The sequence below is a fragment of the Drosophila arizonae genome, chromosome X (genome assembly GCF_054131065.1).
Source record: "Drosophila arizonae isolate 15081-1271.41 chromosome X, UAZ_ARI_1.0, whole genome shotgun sequence".
Lineage (NCBI taxonomy): Eukaryota > Metazoa > Arthropoda > Insecta > Diptera > Drosophilidae > Drosophila > Drosophila arizonae.
The window spans coordinates 5,485,186-5,506,644 of record NC_142927.1 but is presented as its reverse complement, the minus strand read 5'-3'; the positions used below and the strand labels follow the sequence as shown (position 1 = coordinate 5,506,644).

At 42.7% G+C, this 21,459-nt stretch overlaps 4 protein-coding genes across 7 annotated transcripts; 2 read left to right on the top strand and 2 right to left on the bottom strand.

The window, feature by feature from the left end:
- The first annotated feature begins 3,782 nt into the window (after positions 1-3,782).
- Positions 3,783-8,740, top strand: Ldsdh1 (Lipid droplet subset dehydrogenase 1). 3 transcript variants are annotated; one of them, XM_018016579.2, is made up of 4 exons: positions 3,783-3,938; positions 7,370-7,880; positions 7,957-8,139; positions 8,224-8,740. In XM_018016579.2, the coding sequence occupies exons 1-4, from the start codon at positions 3,925-3,927 to the stop codon at positions 8,485-8,487; spliced, it is 972 nt and encodes a 323-aa protein (XP_017872068.1). In that variant the 5' UTR covers positions 3,783-3,924; the 3' UTR covers positions 8,488-8,740. The 3 variants fall into 3 exon arrangements, with proteins under 3 accessions (XP_017872068.1, XP_089330120.1, XP_089330119.1); XM_089473994.1 differs by lacking the exon at positions 3,783-3,938 and adding an exon at positions 5,581-6,347; XM_089473993.1 differs by lacking the exon at positions 3,783-3,938 and adding an exon at positions 6,953-6,993.
- Positions 8,741-9,897: 1,157 nt separating this feature from the next.
- On the bottom strand, positions 9,898-12,298 carry LOC108619805 (dynein intermediate chain 3, ciliary). Of its 2 annotated transcripts, XM_089475515.1 has the most exons (3): positions 12,224-12,293; positions 10,567-12,101; positions 9,898-10,446 (listed from the first exon to the last, which is right to left on the bottom strand). In XM_089475515.1, exons 2-3 carry the CDS (start codon positions 12,097-12,099, stop codon positions 9,979-9,981), a joined length of 2,001 nt encoding a protein of 666 aa, XP_089331641.1. In that variant the 5' UTR covers positions 12,100-12,101; positions 12,224-12,293; the 3' UTR covers positions 9,898-9,978. The 2 variants fall into 2 exon arrangements, with proteins under 2 accessions (XP_089331641.1, XP_017872066.1); XM_018016577.2 differs by having other exon boundaries at positions 10,567-12,298.
- A 286-nt stretch (positions 12,299-12,584) lies between these two features.
- Positions 12,585-14,562, top strand: LOC108619808 (N(G),N(G)-dimethylarginine dimethylaminohydrolase 1). Its single transcript, XM_018016580.2, has 5 exons — positions 12,585-12,771; positions 13,039-13,361; positions 13,435-13,532; positions 13,603-13,827; positions 13,890-14,562. Exons 1-5 carry the CDS (start codon positions 12,737-12,739, stop codon positions 14,013-14,015), a joined length of 807 nt encoding a protein of 268 aa, XP_017872069.1. The 5' UTR covers positions 12,585-12,736; the 3' UTR covers positions 14,016-14,562.
- Positions 14,563-15,102: 540 nt separating this feature from the next.
- On the bottom strand, positions 15,103-21,407 carry Remo (Remoulade). The gene is made up of 4 exons (XM_018016575.2): positions 21,044-21,407; positions 20,767-20,985; positions 20,486-20,699; positions 15,103-20,421 (listed from the first exon to the last, which is right to left on the bottom strand). The coding sequence occupies exons 1-4, from the start codon at positions 21,247-21,249 to the stop codon at positions 15,676-15,678; spliced, it is 5,385 nt and encodes a 1,794-aa protein (XP_017872064.1). The 5' UTR covers positions 21,250-21,407; the 3' UTR covers positions 15,103-15,675.
- Positions 21,408-21,459: the final 52 nt, after the last annotated feature.

Genomic DNA, 21,459 nt, shown 5'->3' with positions numbered 1-21,459 from the left:
AAATATTGTGTCTATGTATCTATGTATCTATGTATCTATGTATCTATGTATCTATGTATCTATGTATCTATGTATCTATGTATCTATGTATCTATGTATCTATGTATCTATGTATCTATGTATCTATGCACCTATCTATGTATCTATGTATCTATGTATCTATGTATCTATATATCTATGTATCTCTGTATCTATGTATCTATGTATCTATGTATCTATGTATCTATGTATCTATGTATCTATGTATCTATGTATCTATGTATCTATGTATCTATGTATCTATGTATCTATGCATCTATGTATCTATGTATCTATGTATCTATGTATCTATGTATCTATGTATCTATGTATCTATGCATCTATGTATCTATGTATCTATGTATCTATGTATCTATGCACGTATCTAAGTTTCTATGTTTTGTTAGTGTTATATGTGGGTGTTGAATAACCAGTCAAAACAATATAAGACTGTCAACATATTAAGTGTTCAATTGATCAATTGTGCTGACAAAGGCGACGCTTTTATAGTTTAAGTGAAATTATTCGATTAGCTGTACTCATAAACAGACGGACTGTCAGACAGAGAAGCATACGGACACCCCCCGGTAGATAGGCAGATGTAGCTGACACCCAGACAACCGGTTGCCACCTGCTAACAGTTGCCCGTTTCGGCTGCACTTGGATTGAGATCGAGATTACGATTGCAAATTGCAAATTGCACTAACGAATTCCACAACAACAACAACAACGGCAAGAAAATAAAAACAAAAGATCTGAAGCTTTGGCGAACCGGAATGGGAATTAGACTGAGCGCTACATATATGTACAATAATATCTAATCATACTCATATGCTCATTTACTGGTGTATACGTAACTTGACACACATTGAATCTCTCGTGCAAGGCCGTCAAACATCCAGTTTTTATACCCTGAACCCATTGAAAATGGGAAATCAGGGTATAATGGTTTTGTTAAAAGTATGTAACAGGCAGTGGCAGTGGAGGCGTGGCAGACCCTACAAAGTATATATATTTTTAATCAGGGTAACGAGCTGAGTCGATTTGGCCCTGTCCGTCTGTCTGTCCGTCCGTCCGTCCGTCCGTATGTATGAACGCGTCGATCTCAGAAGATATAAGAGTTAGAGACTTCAAATTTTTTTCTAGGTCCGTCTATATCACGCGCATATCAAGTTTTTCTTTTTATATCGATAATTACTCCCGATATTTTATTATCGATCAAAAACCTTATAGAAAGCTAGTTATTTAATTATATCTCCTACACCTTTAGAGCTGGAGCTTGCAAATTTTAAATGTAGACTTATATGTATTTTATATAATTTCGATTTTTGTTGTAATTTACCCCCCACCCCCCAAACCGCGTTCTAATACGTGCGTGTGTTTGCATGTGTGTCGAAAAGAAGTGCAGACTGATTAGAATATCAGATTAGAGGGTTCAGGGTATCTCCTAGTCGAGCAGTTTCGACTAGAGTCTTCTTACTTGTTTTTTCAGTATTCAATTTGAAAATCTCGTTTTCACTATTCCAAGTATAAAATACTATCCGAGCTGCTATTGTATAGCATCTATATGCGCGCTTGATCGATTAGCTCGCGCATAAGCTCATTGCTAGCTAGATATTATTATATCATGCTAGATTACATTCCAGATATATATAGCTGAAAAATTTCCAAGTACGATTGGAGCTTGGTCGTTATACACATTCCTCAGTCACGCACTCCTCTCTAGGCGATAGTTCTATAATTGTCAGCCAAGCGTAACTGGAAAGCCAACGCTTATCACACTTTATGCATCATATCAGTTGACTCAAACTTGGTTTCCTATATTGATTTACCGTGACGACTATGTAATGCCCCAATGCATATCGTGTTCAATTGATGGACGCACTCAGCTCCACACGCCCCCATGGGGGATGTTCATGAGGGGCTATATAGCAGATGCTCAGAGCGGTGACATCTTAGTAATGTAAGTAGCATAAATTAAGTGAGGAACAACTGGGAAATACCCTGTAATGTGGCAAACTGAAGAGAAACAATTATAAAAGAATATATATAGTGTCACTACCAAACACCCCTAATACCCCATGAAAACGGTTTGGATATAGTTCTTAGTAAAAATAGTATGTAGTATAGAATACTCTCCGTACTGGGGTAACAACCTATAGTACATATTCTTCTGTAATAGAAGTACAGTATATAGAGTACAGGAGATACCACATATTGCATTCAAAAAAGTAGAAGATTTCACTGTGGAATACCATGTAACTAAAAACTAAAATAGACATTGCTATACGGCATACCACGTAAGATTAAGAATTAACTAAAATGTATTCCTTTGAAAATAAATAGAAAATGTGCGAGATAATATACCCTTTAATAAAATGTAGAAAAAATTGTTTTCGAAAAGCTTTGGTTAGGGTGAAACACCTACCGTGTGGAAAACCAATGAACAATTGATTCTCTCCAATAAAAATAAACAGAAAATATTTATATATAATATAACTGAAAAATACCTTACACTTCAGTTCAAAAGCCTAGGAGGTAATCATATATGAATGAAATCGATTGAGTGAAGAAGAAAACCAAGGCAATGTCTATACCAAAGGCATTCGCTGTAATTATCGCATATCGCTCCCCAATAGGTTGTATATTTCTAACTCAATTGAAGCTAATGAAAATAATAGCTAAATATATCAGTTTGTCTGGGTATATCTTTATCTCTAATTGCACATGACACATGTCGCTAAACATCTATATTGCTATGTGTAATTCTACATTTATGTGGAATTAACTTTTGTCATGTTGATCTTAGATATCTATGTGTATAGCTGTCTTTCTTTTTGTTTATATCAGTGTAGTATTTGTAGTTTTAAAAGTTATGAGTATATTCGCTTTGTGCAATGTCCGAATTGCTATTCATCCGTCTGTCAGTCCGTCCGTCCGTTTCTCTATCGGTATGCACGCACATCATTTCTCCGCTAGAGACTAGAAATATGGAATAGATACTTGTTTCTAGCCTCGTGCTCTGAACTGCTAAGATTTGTTTGATACGCCCACTAGGGGCGTGGCAAATCGATGAATGCTATTTCCGGCATCTCAGAAACGCTATCATAATGAATGGGTATGGCGCAGTCGATAACGCTCGATTGCACTATTATTTATTTGTATATTGAAATTCGTATCTGGAATTCTGTTTGTATTTTTAGCGATAAAAATGCACAAGAATCTAGATAAAGGGCCCAGAAACATTTGTGACTTCAACCAAAACCAAACAGTGTGTGTGTGTGTGTCGGCGTGTGTCTCTATCATATAGACATGCATATATCTGCAGCTAATAATACGAGTCAAATCCAAAATATAGACCCTCGTTGTTTATAAATATTACTGCATGCATGTAATCATCGGACGCTGATTAACACACACACAAACACACATGAACAACACACACACACACTCATATTACACTCTCTACACTCACTGGTGGCACTCATATTCACACTCATTCAGCAGCGATCTGCCCAGCTTTACACTCAACACTCAAGTCTCTTGCTCTCGCTCTCTCACATTGCAGCTCTCTTTTCCTCTCACTCTCGCACACCAGTTCTATATAGATCAAAACTATGTAGGGGTAGGGGCACGAGGGCGGCGTGTAAACATGCATAGTAAAATGTTTATAGCACAAGCTCTCCATGCTGGCCACGAGTGTGCGAGTGTGAGTACGAGTGTGTATGTGTGTGTGAGTGAGTGTTTTTTCTTTTTTGAAAATAAATAATCACTCATACGACCTGCCGGCATGTCGCATTGCGTACTGTTTACTTCTGTGGGAATTCAGTTTGAATTCGTTAACAGGCGCTAACGGTTTGGGTGTCCGAAAAGAAATATAACTAAACACCCAAGAGATCCTTAAAAATGTCCATTCAAAGGTTAGTAAGAAAAAAATAAATAAAGAAAAAAAAAAAACAAAACAAAACAAATCAAGATGCTCAGCTATACGAAGTGTGAGTGAAAATAAAACCGCGATCAAAAAAAAAGAAAAAAGTACAAATAAAAATAAAAATAATGAGAAATTACATGAATAACAGATTTCTGAATTGTGGAATTCGACGTTCGCTAGCAACAACTGATGCAGCTTGACAAAATCAAGAAGTCGTAATCTTATCGACATGCGCTACATTCATCTATATATAAAACATACAAATAATAAAAATAAAACATTTTTATACGCATTCACGAAACTGAATGGAGTATATTGGTTTTGTGCAATGTTCGTTGTGATGTTCAAATGAATTGACTTGGAATTTTGACCATATACTAGTAAAGGTTCAAGATTTACAAGATTTTCCCATTCGCCATCTTTGGGCGTGAAGAATGAAATTTTCGGTATCTCAGAGAGTTGAAATAGAAACTAAAAACGACTAAATTATGAATGATATTCTATATATATGGCAGGTGGAAATGGATCTAGCAGTGTTACGGCCGCGAATAAGTGTTTTGTGAATAAGTATTTCGCAGTCAGTAGCGCCCGATCATTTCTATTTTTTTGTAAATTATTTTCATTTTCTTAATATTGCTCGTATGACACGTACTGTATGTGTGGTCTTTTAGTTTTTTCTTTCCTTTCTTTTTTTCACTGTGTGTGTGTGTGTGCTCCATAGATAAGGTCCATTTGGTACTCTGACCCCAGCAATCGAACTTTAGTTTTTTTTTTGTGTTTTTTGTTTTTGTTATCTTTGAAGTATAGCAGTTGCTAGAGATTATTATTGTAACAAAATAGTCGAGCAATTAGCCGACTCTTAAGTAGAACCTAAAAAACTATGCACTTTGTACAATTTGGAAAATAGAAAACAAAAATCTTATCGAACCGGCTTTCGTTTCAATTGGCACGGAAATTATTTTATAACATTTTTATGAGGCTTAACCTTCCTAGCGTTGCATTCTTACAATGTTGTAGCTGTCAAGTAATTGTAATGTAATAATTGAGCCCGTTCAGAAGGGTATGTAAATGATTGAATGATCTAATGAATGATTCTATGATTCTATTAACATATAATAAAGCAGAAGGTAAACTGCATTCAGCATTCATATATAATTTCCCTTCTATCTACATGCTGTATATGTGGATTATAATGTTTGTCATAGACAAAGTTAGAAAGGAACTGTATATTAAATTATTCTACTAAATATAGAGTGTTAAACAGTACTAGGTATATATTTGTAAGATTTCTCTCTTTTTCTTTTAGTTCAATAGATCCCTTATATTTCAATAAAATTACGATGGTGTGTATTTTGTATATATTTTTCTAATATAAAACGACTAATTAAACTAGTTGAGTTTTTAAATGAAAAATCTCATCTATCTTGACCATCAGCTAAATAATATAATATAATAAAATCAGATTAATTTTGATATACTGGTATTTATTATTTTATGTTTAGCATATACATATTCTCGAGATTCTATGATGCACATCCGGCAATAATTACATATTAAATTATTATATTAGAATTTTGTAAAATAACCAGAGTACTGCATCTCAAAATTTCAAAAATAATATATATAATATAATTTATGCTCCAAGTCGAAAGTTCTCTTGCTGCTTCTAAGAAGTTTCATGTAGAAAACTTGAGCAACCACTCAGTTCGCATAGAACATGAAACTAAGGATAAATACCGTGACATTGAATGTATAACTGAATATCATTAGACTTAACGTGATTCTATGTATTATAATACCCTACGAAAAATTGTAAATTCTACAGAAGAGCTAGATATAGTGGGATTCAGGTGTGACAATGTTGTGGGTGTTGTTTGATGCTCCGAACGAGTTAAAGTCAAAGTCAAAGTTAAAAAGCCAGGGTCAGACTGAGAGTTTCGTTATGAACTGTATGCCAAGGTTTGACTTGAGGTCAGGGTTCATGGCAGCTGACCAACTCATATTATACAATGGCTGAATTCAATGCGCTTTTGTTGCTGTTCTGCTTTCGTAATTAGCTGTTTGGTCATTTATATATTTGTACTATTTATACAAGCTATATGGGCTAGCGACAGCCAGAAAAACAATAAATTTGCTGACAGTGGCTGCAACAACCCCAACTCTCTGGCCCCTTCGCTCTGCCTCTCGGCTCATTGAATGTGAAGCTGAGCTGAAAATAAAACAAACAAAACAAAATGAACAGAATTACAAACGTTCTGTCAGAGGTCGCTTGGTCAGCAGCTGGTCACAGATAAAGATAAAAGCGAATGCGAATACGAATGAGTATTTGGTGCTGCAGATGCTCAGAAGTGTAAACCGTCCGTTGGAGCTCGACCTAAAGACCTATGGATACGTTAACGTACAGATCTACATACACATATACGCGCGCGTGCACACGCACACACATTTAGCCTATTCGAGGGCTGCCTCTAAAATAACAATGTTGTGCGTCTAGTGAAAAGTTATGGACACATATGTATTTATTTGAATAAATATTTATATTACATAGTGTTTTTTTTAATGTATTTGTGTGACAAGGACAACCTAAGTGTGACCAGCTAGAATTCGCATTTTAAAAGTTTGGCATGATTTGCATATTCGTATGTTATCAAGGCTCGTGTTGCTCTCTGGTGCGGGCAGGACCGTTCAATGTGACCAGCTTCTATTTCAATTTGAATAGTTGGCGTTTTTTATCGCTGTCCACAGATTACGCAACTGCGTGTAAAATTTAAAACTAGGATGAATAGCTTTGCATTATGAAGTACATTTATTAATTGCCTGAAATGTTCATGTTCCAATGCAGAATAAACACAGCTAAGTAAATGATAAAAATGAAAAATACAAAAATAATAGGAATAGTCAATTTATTATCTAATTCTAAAATAAAAAAATAAAAAAATACTTTCATAAATACTCAAAAAACTGCTAAATGTTTTTAGTTAATTTGCCAAGTCTGGCAGCGCCTCCATTCAATTAGCGATGAAATTAAGCGCAATAAAATATAAGTAAGTTTAAACGGTAAACTCAAAAATTTACAATAAAACGTATTACTTTATTATATACTAAATGAATTGCAAATAATTTGCCATAATATTTATGTATACTTTAACAGTAAACTAGAAAACATTGACAGCCGAAAATGTATTACTTTTGATTTTTTTTATAATTTAAGGGTAAACAAAGTGATGGGCATTTGCTAGTTGAACTGACGCACATTATTAAGGGCAGACCTCGCAGCAGCCACACATGCTTAATATTGGTTTAGATCGCACTATAATTAACCGTTGTCACGCACTTTCCCAATTATGATATCCCCCTTTCCCCCTTCTCTTGACCATTAAGCTCACTATTATTACAGCAACAACATTTACTATTTTACAGCAACAACAACAAGCCCAATGGTGGCGGAATTGAGATTGGCCAGAACACCATATATAATATTGTGCTGCTGATCGTGGACATTGTGCTATTGGTGTTCAAATTCTGGCTGACGATTATACAGGAGATCATCAAGATATTCAGTACGCGGCCATTGGAGCATGTCAATGGCAAGTTGGTATTGATCACTGGCGCCGGCCATGGCATGGGCAAGGAGATGGCACTGCAATATGCTAGCCTTGGCGCCAAGGTCCTCTGCTGGGACGTCAATGAGCAGACCAACACACAGACGGTCAAAGAGATCAAACAGGCGGGCGGCACAGCCCACGGCTATATCTGCAATGTGGCCCGCCGCGAAGAGGTTTTGGAGTTGGCTACCAAAATACAAAAGGAACATGGCTTCGTTAGCATTGTGATCAACAACGCTGGCATTATGCCATGCCATCCGCTGCTCGAGCATACGGAACAGGAGATACGTCTCATGTACGATGTCAATGTGGTTGCTCACTTTTGGGTATGTCTCTTCTCTCGCTCACACACAGTCTCCTGTCCTCTCTAACTCTCTATCTCTCTCTCTCTCTGTCTTGCAGATCATCCAGGCCTTCCTGCCCGCCATGATTGAGCGGAACGAGGGCAACATTGTGGCTCTGTCGTCCTGCGCCGGTCTCTTTGGCCTGGCCAATTTGGTGCCCTATTGCGGCACAAAGTTCGCCGTACGTGGCTACATGGCAGCCCTGGCTGAGGAGCTGCGAAAGCAGAATCCGCTGTCCAAAGTAAGTCATATATATGAGTAAATATATGTAGACTCCTTGTTTCCACTAAGCTATGGATCGTATTAATTTTCTGTCTCCTTTCAGATCAAATTTACCACCATCTATCCGTATATGATCGATACGGGTCTGTGCAAGAATCCGCACTATCGTTTCCCCAATCTGATGAAACTCATTTCGCCCAAGGATGCGGCCGCGTCGATCATCGAGGCCCAGCGTCAGGGTCTGGAGGAGGCGGCTATACCTCGCCATTTTGTGGGTGTTGAGAAGGTGAGCCGCATAATACCCAGAAAGGCGATGCGATTGGTCAACGATTTCCTCGATACGGGCGTTGATACCGACAAGATTTAAGCCAAAACTAGAAATTAAAACAAATGAAACCAAAAAGAAAAACTAAAGGTAGAACGCGGAACTTCCAATGATAATTTTAAGTCTCAACAGCTTCATCGAAATTCCTTCTTCATTTTTTTTTTTTTTTTTACTATTTTTTTCATTTTTCTGTGGATTTTATACATATTTTTATATTTGTCTACTTATACAAGATGTGAATTTAGCGAGCTTAAAGGTTGTTACTTAATAAACAGTTAGTTATAAAGATCATGAATTTAATTGGAGTTTGTTTTATAATTATGTAAATATTATGATAAAATCCGTAATGATATGGATGATATATATAAATAAAATAATACAATAATATAATAGTCTTTTAGATGATAATTATGATGGTGAAGGAGATAATGATGATGATGATATTGTAGAGGCTGAAGTGGATGACAAAGAGGATGATTGACTTTTGGTCAAAATGTCGAGGATGATGATTGATTGATGATTGATGATTGAATAGCGGAAACATTGCTGATCATCAAATTTGTATTAAGTAATATCATTATCATGATCATAATGGTCATGGTTGGAATATCAATAATGATATTTATAGTGATAATAAAAATAGTCATACGAACAATTCGTATAATGCAAACCCTCTGCATAATAATAGTATCGATTATGATATTATTGATAAATATTGATATCATTTAAATGAAAAAAGATCAATAATTCAGCTTTTTTTCGAATCAATAAAAAATCAGATCTCAAAAATGCTTTAGCCTAGCCATAACTTCGCATACCAAGGGAAATAATTTTTGACTTGATTGCGACCCAAAGCTATTATCAATTCTAGATTGTGCCATTAAGCTGAGTCAGACTGAAAACATTTTGAAAACACTTAGGTTTATAGAACATTAAACGAAAGATTGCTAATTGCAGTCTCAATTAAGATCAGACTTATTTGAAAGGGGATTTCATGGGAAACACGTGCAGGTTAATTGGAGCATATTTCAGACACAATGGCTAATGTCTAATGATACGTTATGTGCATAAGTACATGCTGATCTAGAGCTTATTTTCTTGAGTGCTTGACTGACTGTTCGATTCATTGAGTTAAGGTTCTTAAGCTTGGGAAAACTAGAAATTCTCTAAGCAGTTGGCAAATATGGATGTAATACGAGGCCTTATAAAAAATTCAGAGGTAATTACTGGACCAACTATTAGATACGCTATTAGACATTAATCTTTAATTAAAGCAAAACGTAAGTATATATTGTGAATATATAATATAGAGACTATATTATAAATACATATATATTTATATTAAGGATCAATATATACTACTACATATACTACCCTCGCATATGGCTTTTGACTAAGGACTTTTGCCTATATACCTTCAAGCTCCCCAATTCAATATATGCAAATCAGTCAAACAGTTCTACATAGATATATATTTGATATCATATGTCTTTCAACTTGAGCAGCGAACAGAGAGAACAGAGATTTAGTGGATTATTTTTTGCCTTTGGCTGCTGCTGCTTTGGCCGCTGCTGCCTTGGCCTTGGCCTTGGCCGCGCGCATTTCTCTGGCCTCCTTGGAGGTTATGGAGCCGGGACGTTTCTTGCGTGCCTCCTCGAGCTTGGCCTGCTCGGCCAGATTGTCCAAGTAGAGCTGCTCGAAGTCGGTACGCTCCATGACTTTCTTTTCGGCGGCCCGCTTGCGATCGACAGCCTCGAGGGTCTCGTGGAACGTGGCCAGAGCCACGCGAAACTGTTCGTCGGACTCGATCATCTTGATGAACTGATCGGGATTGTCGGGATCCAGCTCTAGGTCGGGCACCACTGGCGGTGCTTCCTCAACGATGGCGGCGGCCTTCGACTGGCGTTCCTCCTCCTCCATAATGAGTGTGCGACGACGCAGCTTGATCTCATCAACGCGCGCCTCCAGCAGCTTGCTGCGTGTAATCTCCCGCTCGAACATCTGAATGGGTTGGCCGAAGAATGACGAAGGCGGGAGGAAGGGGAGAGGAAAATAGGTAGGAACAAAGAGGTGAGATTAGAAGAGATTGGGATTAGCATAAACTGAAGTTCGTTAGCTTACTGCCGCCATGAGTGCCTTCTCCTTGCTGGTGGTCTTCTTCATGGCCTCGTCCAGATTCATGATATGCGTATCGCCATTCGCCAGCGAAATGGCCAAATGCTGCCCGCCCGGCTGAAAGACAACGGCCGTGATGGTTGAACGGAAATTGATGCTATAGATGGGCTTGCGTTGGCTCAATAGGAAGTCCCAAAAGTCAACAACGCCATCAATGTCCCCAGTGACAAACAAGGAGGCGCGTCCACTGCTCCAGGCGCCGCACATTAGCTGCGAGCGCTTCTTCACGTACATGGTACTCGGACGATTCTTGACCTCCTCGCACCAGATGCGCGCACGCCAGTCCCCGACAATGACGAAATTCTTCACGAAGAACGGATTGCGATGGATCGTGCGAATCGGCCCGGCACAGATCATGAAACTACCGACGAGCATCTCGACGGGATTCAGACCCTTGCGATTGCCCACGAAAACGCTGCCCATGTCGGTGCCAGCTATAAAACGAACCGGAATGGTATATTCAAACTCCAGAACTGTGCAGCCGTGAGCATTCTGACGGTTTTGACGATTGCGCGTATACGGTTCGAGAACGATCTCATTGGCTGGCATCTTGAGATCTCGAATGTCCCAGAACTTGATCGAACCATCCAAAGAGGCCGAGTAGAATTCTGTATTCGATTTGGAATACACCCAAGTCAGGGAAGAAGTTTGCTCACGATGTGCCGCCTCCATGGGGCACGTACTGATGCACATGCCACTCTCGAAGGTCTCCCAAATGCAGACCTTGCCCGTATATGTGCCAGCTGCCATATTGTTCTCCTCCTTGGGACAGATCTTGGCGCACGATATAACCTCCGGGCTGTCATAGTAATACAAGGGCTTAATGGGGTTCTTAACATCCCAGACGTAGAAGGCATTGGTGCTGCCATTGCTATCATCATTGGTGACCATGCGACGGTTCTCGCCTCTCAATGTATACAGATTGCTATACTGGGTCATGATCTGTCTGTTTTCATTCGGCATCCAATTGATCACGGCCATGTGACGCTGTGGCTGCCACATGTCGTGAATAATGTTGATGGTGCGTGACTTGAAGGGCATGCAAATGGTGCGACCCATATCGTGTGGCAGATCATCAAAGAAATGATCATATATGTTAATGGCATTGTTTTGGCGAGCTGTATTCATTGTGGTCCTAATGAGCTCCTTGACCTCATCGCCCCAAGCATCATCACGTTCGACCTTCTTGCGATGACGCAGCGTTTGCTCCTCGTCGTTCATGTTCACCTCCTTGGGCCAGCCGCCCTCATAATGAAACATACCATGCTCATCGTAGGTTGCATTCTCCGTTTCCACCTCACTCAATGCCATCACGGAGCTTAGCTGCATGCCACGTGTCTGCGGATTACCCATGATATATTTGAGGCGCAGACGACTGCTCGGATGTACGCTGACCATTAGCTCGTTGCGATCCTCGAAGACGCATTGGCGGCCAAAGCGACGACGCTCGCGCGTCAATACCACCTGATTCTGAAACATGACTATAAATATATGATAACGAATTAACTGTTAAATTCTTGTTTATTTGTATCTGCACTTCATAAATATCTGTTTACGATTGTATGTTACTTATATTATATAAAATTCTACAAATTTCTCGCACAAATATGAACATGAATTTTGTTGAGCTGTAACTGCCCTAGAGTGAAATCTTTTTCAAACTTCAACTGAGCTTTTTAAAATAACTGTCAGTGTGAATGGCTTGGAATTCTAGTAACATGATTGTCGAGTGCTGAGCTGTTATGTTCGCTGTGGAGCAAGACTGTTAAATGTGCTGCATGTAAACGCTATCGAAGCCTTAATTTATGAATGAATGAGCATAATTATTTTTCAATATTATATGGTATATGATGCCATTTAACTGCTCAACTTTATTGAACCAAAGTGCACCCTCAATTTGTACCATCATCTTCACTTAACATTAACAGATCAATTGGGCGGCAATGTTAAGTGTACAGAGTGAATTCGGCAGTGTGAATGTCAGCGTGGTTGCGGTCATACGTGAATGGCGCTCTATGGCGAGTACACAAATTCAACATCAGAAATTCGGTTTAGTGTCTCCTCCTGGTGTCGTCCAGATATAAACCGTATACCGCTGGATTAACCAGTGTGCAAGATGTCACCCAAATATACACACGCAATCGTTGCCAGGTGAGTGACAGGAAGTTGCCTGGCTAAGCTGCGCAGTGCAGCGCGCACCTGGACGGGGAAATTAGGTCATGTTGCCTAAGCAATGGCTCAGTGGTTGGCTTTGGGTGGGGCCAGGTTTAAGGGTTGGGGCAAACCAGCAAGCATTGTCACCCACGCATTGACCCCGTGCTAAGGCGTAAATTACTTCATTCATTCCCTCATTCATTCGCTTATTCACACTTGATTGTTGTTAATTCGTTTAATTCAAAATTTGCGTGTGATCTTCAGAATCTCCAATGCCTTGCTCGAAACGGGCGACTTTGATGTACAATTGGCGAAGCAACAACACGAACAATATTGCACTCTATTGCGTGAAATTGGCTTGGATGTGATCGAGCTGCCGCCGGATGATGCACTGCCCGAAGGCGTTTTCGTTGAGAGCAGCGCCGTGGTCTGCAATGGAGTTGCGCTTATTGGCAGATCGGAAAATCCGAAACGCCGCCGCGAAGCGGAGAGCATGGCCATCATTTTGAAGAAGGAGCTGGATATACCGGTTATCGAGATCGATGATCCTCATGCCCAATTGGATGGCGGCGATGTGCTCTTTACGGGTAACTGAATAAATTCAAGCAAATTAATCAATATATTCGCAATAACTGTAAATATCACGGTCATCGCTTACAGGGCGAGAGTTTTTCATTGGCATTTCTAGTTTCACAAACGAGGAGGGCGCCCGCGCAGTTGCCATGGCATATCCCGAATATCCAGTGACTCCTATAAGAGTGAGTTAGGGCTAGACATGATTTATATTCCGTTTAATCGAAAGTAACTTGATTTTATTTTTCGCAATAGGTGAATGGTTGCAAGCGCTTAAAGTACTATGTCACCATGGCTGGGCCGGATGTGCTGTGTGTGAGCACAAGTGCCACCTGCCAGGAGATTGTGAAGCGCATGGAGCGAGAGGCGAGCTTCACCTATCAGAAGCTCACGTTGCCCGAGGAGAGTGCGGCAAATATGTTGTATATCAATGGCACAATTGTGCACAGATCACCCGCTGAGATTCCAGAAGCCTACAAGGTATTTCCCTCACTGTTATACGGCTGTTATACACGCACTGCATTGCTCGATTTTATTTGCAGACTTTAAAAGAGAAAATCGACATTCCAACACGTAACATAAACATTAGCGAATTTAGCCAATTTTCCAGTGGATTGACCTCAGCGTGTCTTTTGCTGCGACGCTGGAAGTCCATACGCAGCATTTAAATATGCGAATCGTCGCACCGATCCCACATCCAACTATCTATCTATATAAATTGAATAATGTTATTTTGTATCTAAAGCGAACAAAACACGCACAAGCGCTAGTTTTCATTGTTAATGGCGCAGCAATATCAATATGTCAACTAATTAGTAATATATCATAAATATTTGTATTTAGCTTGCATCTATTGCAACATTTTTAAACCGTTATTTGTTAAACTTTAAGTAATATAATGTTAAAGTATTTATACATACACACAAACCTAACACAAACACACACACACACTGACACAGCCTTCGCACACATTCGTCTAAACCTTGTTTTACATTTAAATAGTTATTTAATTTATGACAATATACAAAAAAAAAAAACAACAAAATATCATATAAATTACATATTTTATCATTGGACTCTAAGTTGTGCGACTCCGTTGTCTAGCTAACGAATTACCTACGAATTGTATCTACTTTACAAGTAGCTGTTAAATGTGTTCACTGTACCGTAAAATATAAATAAACGCTAAACATTTGTAATTTCTTTACAAAACAATTTGTATAAGTATTTCGTGTTATTTGTATATTGATGCAGTGTAGACCTATATACATATAAAAATTCATACTGATAATATAGTGTCTACGACTTTAAAGATATGACGTACTTTCAGAATTATAGCTATTTCCCTATTTATTTCGCAAACTTCCCACATACGCACCCAAATACCTTTCCCTATATACTTCCACTTTCCCTATTGCTGCAGAATACATCATTTTAGTTGACTCTAGCTTTGTAAGATATTGACTAGCTAAGTAAATAATAATAAGTAACAATAAATTAGTTAACTAAATATCTGTTCTGTTATAGTTATTTAAATTTCCCATTAGCCACAGGACTGTAAATTACCCAAAAGATTTCCCTCTCATAATACTTATTCGCAAATATCCCCAAAAGCCTTTTCTGGATATGCCCCAAATATCCATTTTCCCATGTAAAACTTATCTTACCCGACTACGTAAATATCTCTATTTGGATACTTTATTGAAAATTTCCATATTTCCCCTCATTTTTTTTTTAATGAAATAAAAAAACAAATTGTTTTTAAAATTGCATTATTCGCACTTGATTTTAGTTAAATATACAAAATACATAATACACAAAAGTTTAGTTACTAAAATTTAACATTTTAAAAACTGTTTTAATCTTTAGATGAGTTCAGCTTACAGTTGACTTATTTGCTCGATGTTTCATGAAGTAATATATATGTATATACTATATAAATTTGTTGTTTTTCTTTCGTTTTTCATAATCTCTTTTTTTTTTTGTTGTATGCGATTTCTTAGGGACTATATATAGACATAATAAATAGATGTTATAGGAGTCAAGTGAGTTGTGTGAAGTATGTAATGCCAAATGAGTTACGCTAGACAAGTATATATGTCTACTTATATAGTATATATGAAGCATATAAAAGTACAAATGCAATATACAGTAAATATATATAGTTAAAAAAAAGCTTAGGCTCTATTGAGGAGAGGAATACTTTGGCATTGGCCTAGCAGCCAAGCACGGAGGGTTTGTCGTATCGTCTCTATAACTATGCCTACATCTAGTTATAGATGTATAAATATCTGTATAGTCTATATGGTCTATAGGCTAGTGTATAAGCTAACTAGGATTGTTTGCTCTAGGATCGATATAGGAAATGACGCTGCTTTGGCTGCTATCATCTTCCACAGTTTCATTGAGATGATCTTGATTGCTGCTCGAGTTGGGATTGGGATTAGAATTGGAATTGGAATTGGGAGTGCTGGAGGACGGATGCTGCAGCTGGGTCTCAGTCTTTCGCAATCTCTCGGCCGCTGTTGGTGAGCTGTGCGCCTCCTGCAGCAGCTGCTTGCAGCCCCTGAGCGGACTGCGGCACTTGATGGCCTCGTATAGCTCATCGATGGAGTTATTCATGGCCTCCTCGTCATCCTCATCCTCGTCCACGCCACCACGACTACGACTACCACCACCACCAACAACCTCATCCTCCTCGGTGGTTTCCGCTGTGGCCTCGCCACCACCAGCGCCTCCGTTGCCCACGTGCAGCTGGTTCTGATGCAGTGCATAGACGGCATCACCATTGGCCACAAACTCATCGTCGAACTCATTGAGCACATCCACATCCGCATCGCTGGCATTCGAGGACTGATAGCAACGGAAATCGTCCGTTAGTGTCAAATTCAAATCGTTGTCCGTCTGCGGCGCATACAGTCCGTGGCTGCGTATGCTGATCTCAGAGTTCTGGTAGTTCAGATCGCTCTCATTGGTCGGGCTGGCGGAGAGCAGGCGCGTGCTGCTCGGAAGATTGAAGTGATCCACTCCGCCGACGCCAGTGGGCCGGCTGCGTGCATTGTGCGTGGCTTGCAGCTGGGGCAGATTGCTGCTGGAGCAGGAGTACATCATCTGGGTGACCAGCGAATTGCCACTGCTGCCAGCCAGGGAGCCCAGAGTGTTGCCCTCCAGTGCAGCTGTTGCCGCGCTGCCATTGGCCTCCTTTGTGGCAGTGCCCGCGACGAGCATGTCGTGTATATTGTTCAAGGACTTGGACTGCTGCTGCTGGCTGTAGCGGATGAGCACGCTGGGAAAGTCATCCTCCAGGCGTATGCTATTGGTCACCTGCAGCGAGTTGGAGACATAGATCTCGTGCTTCTGCAGCAGCGGCTCCTCGGCAGCAGCCGCCTCGCTGCTCGCCGCCTCCGGCAGACCCAAGCTATTCATGGCCTCCAAGCTGGGTCGCTTCACGGGCGTGGAGCTCAGCGGCGTTGCTCGCTCTCGGAACACCTGCGCGTTGAGCTCGCTCTGCGGTGTGCCGGGCATTGTGTTGGCATACAGCGGCGCATGCTCATCCATGGAGCTGCCGTCGTCATCCTCGTGCGTGGTCAACAGCTCGTCGTCGTGCTCGTGCAGCGTCTCGTCCAGCAAGGATGGAGTGCGCAGCTTGATCACCTCATGCTGCGGCGTCAACGTCTCGGGTATATTCGTGTAGATGTTCGCTTGCAATATCTTGGAAGCGGGCACAAATCGCTTGTGCTGTTGCTGCTCCACCTGCGACTTGTAGTGCAGATTCGTGTTGTTCACCTTGCTGCCACCAGCGAGCAGGGTCATCGCATTGTGATGCCGGGCGTAGAGCTGCTCGGAGCTGGCGTCGCTCAAGCTGTGCTGGCTGTGCATCTGTTGGGGCAGCGCCTGGCGCTGCAGCTCGAAGTTGTTGCGCTTGGCCAGACGCTTCTGTTTCTTGAAGAACTTGCGTGCCACATTGATCTGATTGGGATTATAGAAGATTTCGGCGCTGGGTATGCACTCCTGCCCGTTGCCCACATGGAGTAGATGATGTTGTCCCGTCTGCTGGGAGACAGCGGAGGCTCCACTCAGCGTCTGCTGGCCATGATTATTGTTGATGATGGTTATAGACGTAGCCGAGTTGCCTCCCATTCCGCCTCCCCCTCCACCGCCGCCGCCGCCAACTCCTCCAGCCAACAGCTGCTGTGTGGTGCAGTCCAATTGGCCATTGCTGCGATTCTGGCTGCGCATGCTTCGGGCACTGCTGCTGCGCTGCTTATTGGAGCACTGGCTATTCGAGCGCGAGCCGGCCGAGTTGTTCGGCTCGTAGAGGCTGCCCGGACCCGCTTTGTAGGCGACAATTGAGTTGCTTATCATGGCAGCGCCTTGGCCAGCCTTGGCATTCGATGTGCCAGCGGCAGCTGCAGCTCGGGCCTGACTGCTTCCATTCCTTGCATTATTGTAGGCCACCAGTCGACTGGATCTGGCCAAGCGATGCTGGGCCCAGGCCTGGCGTGCATCGTTCCGGGTCAGATTGTAGAAGAGCAGCACAAACAGAGCCAAGGCCACACAGCTGGCGACAAAACTCAGCACGTAGAGCTCCTCCTCGCTGTGCACATAGAAGGCGGCCGATAGCCAGGCGCAAACGTACAGCACCAAGAAGATCAGGTGTCCACGCAGATGTGACATATTGGAGCGCTCGTAGTCATCCACAATGCTGCTCAACGGATTGCTCAGTGTGCTATACTGCTCCTGCAGCTGCAAGGCCGAGCTGCTCGCCTCCTGCTTGACAGTCGCACAGCCATTGGCGTCCAGCCAATCCAGATCAATGTGCTCCGTCGCCTGGGTATTGTTGTCCGAGTATTGACGCTGGCCGAGATGCTGCTGCTGCTGCAGCACATTCACCGCCTGCTGACTCAGCTGATAGTAAATGCAGAGCGCCAGGAAGCCACTGAAGATGAGCAGAATGCCGGCTGGCACCACCAACGCATTCAGCGTTGTCGAGTTGTGCAGGAAGCAGAAGCTGTAGGCGGCATACTCCGACATGTTGACGGCGCTGCTGATGCCACAGATGAGCAGCGCTATGCCCCAGCCAACCAGATAGATGCCCAGTATGGGCTTGCGCTGGTGCGGCTCCTGTGGCAGCTGCATGGGCAGCGACTGCTGTCCGTTCAGTGGCAGCGACGTGGCGGTCGTTGATTTGCTCAGCCGCTTGTACATGCTGCTCAGGCTGACGCACAGCCAGAGCAGCACACAGAGGCTGAGGTAGTGCAGCAGCAGACCAAACAGGCGGCAGTGCAGCAAATTCGTCGTCTGATAGATGCCCAGCATGAAGGTCAGGCAGAGTGTGGACAAGGCCAGCCAGGTGTTGACCAGGGCGTGGCGCTGCACCCGATTGATGCGTATCGCACAGCCGAAGACCACAAAGGTGACGATGTTGAACCAGGCGCAGCCGAACAACAGACCGCAGCCCACATAAATGGGCAGGGGGGCGTGCCGGAAGCGAGCGCCCGCCTGCTCGCTGCGATAGTCGTTCAAAAAGGCGGCCCGCTGCAGCAGTCCAAAGTAGCCGCTGCGACTGCTGCAGCTGAACATGAGCAGGGTGCGATGCTGATAGTGCTGCTGGCAGACGCGGGTATTCCATTCCTGTTGCTGCTCATCCCACCAGGCGGGCAGCGGGGCACTGCGCTCGTCATGATACGGATGGGCGCGCAGCATTATGGTTATGCGCTGCTGATAGACGTCGTCCTGCTCCAGATTCAGCTCCTCCTCGACTGCTGGCAGTGGATTATCGATGGGCTCGCCCTCGCTGTAGAGACGCGCTCCGACCACCACGGAAGACAACGTCTCATTCTGCCTGCTCTTCAGGTTGGGCAGCAGCTTGGCGTTGCGATGCAGCGTAATCATCAGCCGCAAATTACGCTGCTGACTGCTTGAGCTGTTGGCCGATGTGAGCTGCTCGCTGAGCACCTGGTAGGGCACCTGTATGGCTGCGTCGATGTCGCCATGCTCGTACATGGGTATCGTATCGTTGGCGCTGTTGCACTGCAGGCCACGCTGGCTGCCCTCGAGCCACACGCAGGACATGCTCAGAAATTGCTCCAGGCTGATATTGAAGAACTCCACGAAGATGTTGCGCTGCAGCATCTGGCGCCGCCAATCGCTTGCCTCGCCATCGCTGGCGGCCATGGTGCTGCTGGTGGCCAGTCGCAGCGCGGCGGCCTCGACAATGTGGAGCAGCTTATGGCTTGTGCCCTGCTCCAGTTGGGCGGCCTCAAAGATCTTGACCGGCAGCGTGAGCAGCTGTGAGACAATGTCCATTAGCAAGTAGCTTATTTCCTGCTGATGTGCGTCCAGCTGCTCGAGATATTTAAGCAATGTTCGTGCTATATACTCCAGGTCCATGGGATCTCTAATCTTGTGCAGCTGCGTCTGTATGTGTGTAAAGTTGTGCAAGCGCCTCGCAATTTCCAGCGCATTTTTACCCTTCGTCAGCGTTAGATTCACCTTCGCGAACTGCTCGAAGATGCGCGTCGTCTCGCTGACATAGACACAGCTCTCGACATTCAGGCGATGCCATTGACCGTCGTTGCCGCACTCATGCGAAGCCCTGCGCTGCAAGCTCATGTCGCTGGGCTCCTCGACGCAGGCCTGCAGCACCGTCTCACCTCGCATGGTGCGCGGCCAGTGGTAGCTGCCCTTGTTCGTATGCGTAACCATGGCATCGCAGTAGAGCGTGCCCTTGGCCACCACATGCAGGACAATGGATTGCGACAGATTCGCTTGCTGGCTACGCAGCGTGCAGTCCCACATGCCCGTATGATTCTGTGTTAGGCTGCTAATGCGTAGGATCGAATTCAATATGCCCGAATCGTTAGAATGACGCGTTTCCAAGTGCACATCATTGAACACCTTGGTGGGATCCCGATAGATGATGTCATCTGTGGAGTTTTGATGTCTGATCTTATCCGACCAGCCCCAGAAGACGTAGGCACGCGTGGGCAAATCCTCAGACTCTCGCGGAGCGCCAATGGCCACGCGGGGAGCGAAGCACTTCAGCTGCAGCTCATCGCCCTCAAAGGCAATCTGAAGAAAGTATAAAGAAATTAAGATATATAAATTTAGTTGGACTTTGCTGCGCTTGATTTACCTGATTCTGTTTGGGCACAAGTTCCAGAAGCGGCTGCAGCAGCGATTCGCAACGAAAGTCAATGCCCACTTTTAGCTTCTTCAGTGGCATGCCACGAAAATTGACGGGTGAATCACATTTGGGCGCCGGCAGTAGGCGTATGTCGCGTGCATTGGACCAGGCGATCAACCAAATCAAACCGCAATCACAGGCCAACGGATTGTTCGATAAGTCCCTAAGCAATGCATATGTCAGAAATTGCAGTTTCATATAGATAAGGGAAAATAATGAAGAGAACTTACAGCTGCTTTAATTTCGGCATCTGATCGAATGTTCCTTCATATATATGACTTATAGAATTGTTACCCAGACGCAAGCGCTCCACATTGGGCAGACTATTGCCAAAGCTGCGCTTGTCCAGTTCGGTGAGTAAATTTGATGATAGATCCAATCGTTTAAGTTCCGTAAAACTTTTGAAATCGTCTTCGCTTATGTGTGCAATTGCATTTTTGCTGGCATTGCTGCAAGGTAAACCATAAATAACTATTGATGAATGGCCAAATGTATAAATATGCTTACATGCTGATTATGTTGTGGACATCGTCGCCAAAGTTTAACTCCCTCCAATTAACAATATGCAGTTCGTCACAGCGAACGCGTAACGATTGAATATTCTCTGAAATATTCTTGCAGCTGCATTTACTGGGGCACATTGCCTGCACAACAAAGGTCGTTTGCGTGCAGAGCGCGACCAGGGCCCATAGCCCCATTTGTGCAACGTTCATATTGTTGCTTATTTATGTAGTTGCATTTGTGGCGTCCATTTAATTAACAACACATTTGCAAACAAATGCATAATAAACAAAAACAGCAAAAGTTACAACAAAAAAATTCAACCAGTATTGCTCTATGCACAGAATTTTCTATAATGCGGCGGTCTAATACTAAAAAATACCAACGAATACTAACCTATGTTATCGATAGTCGCATTAAAA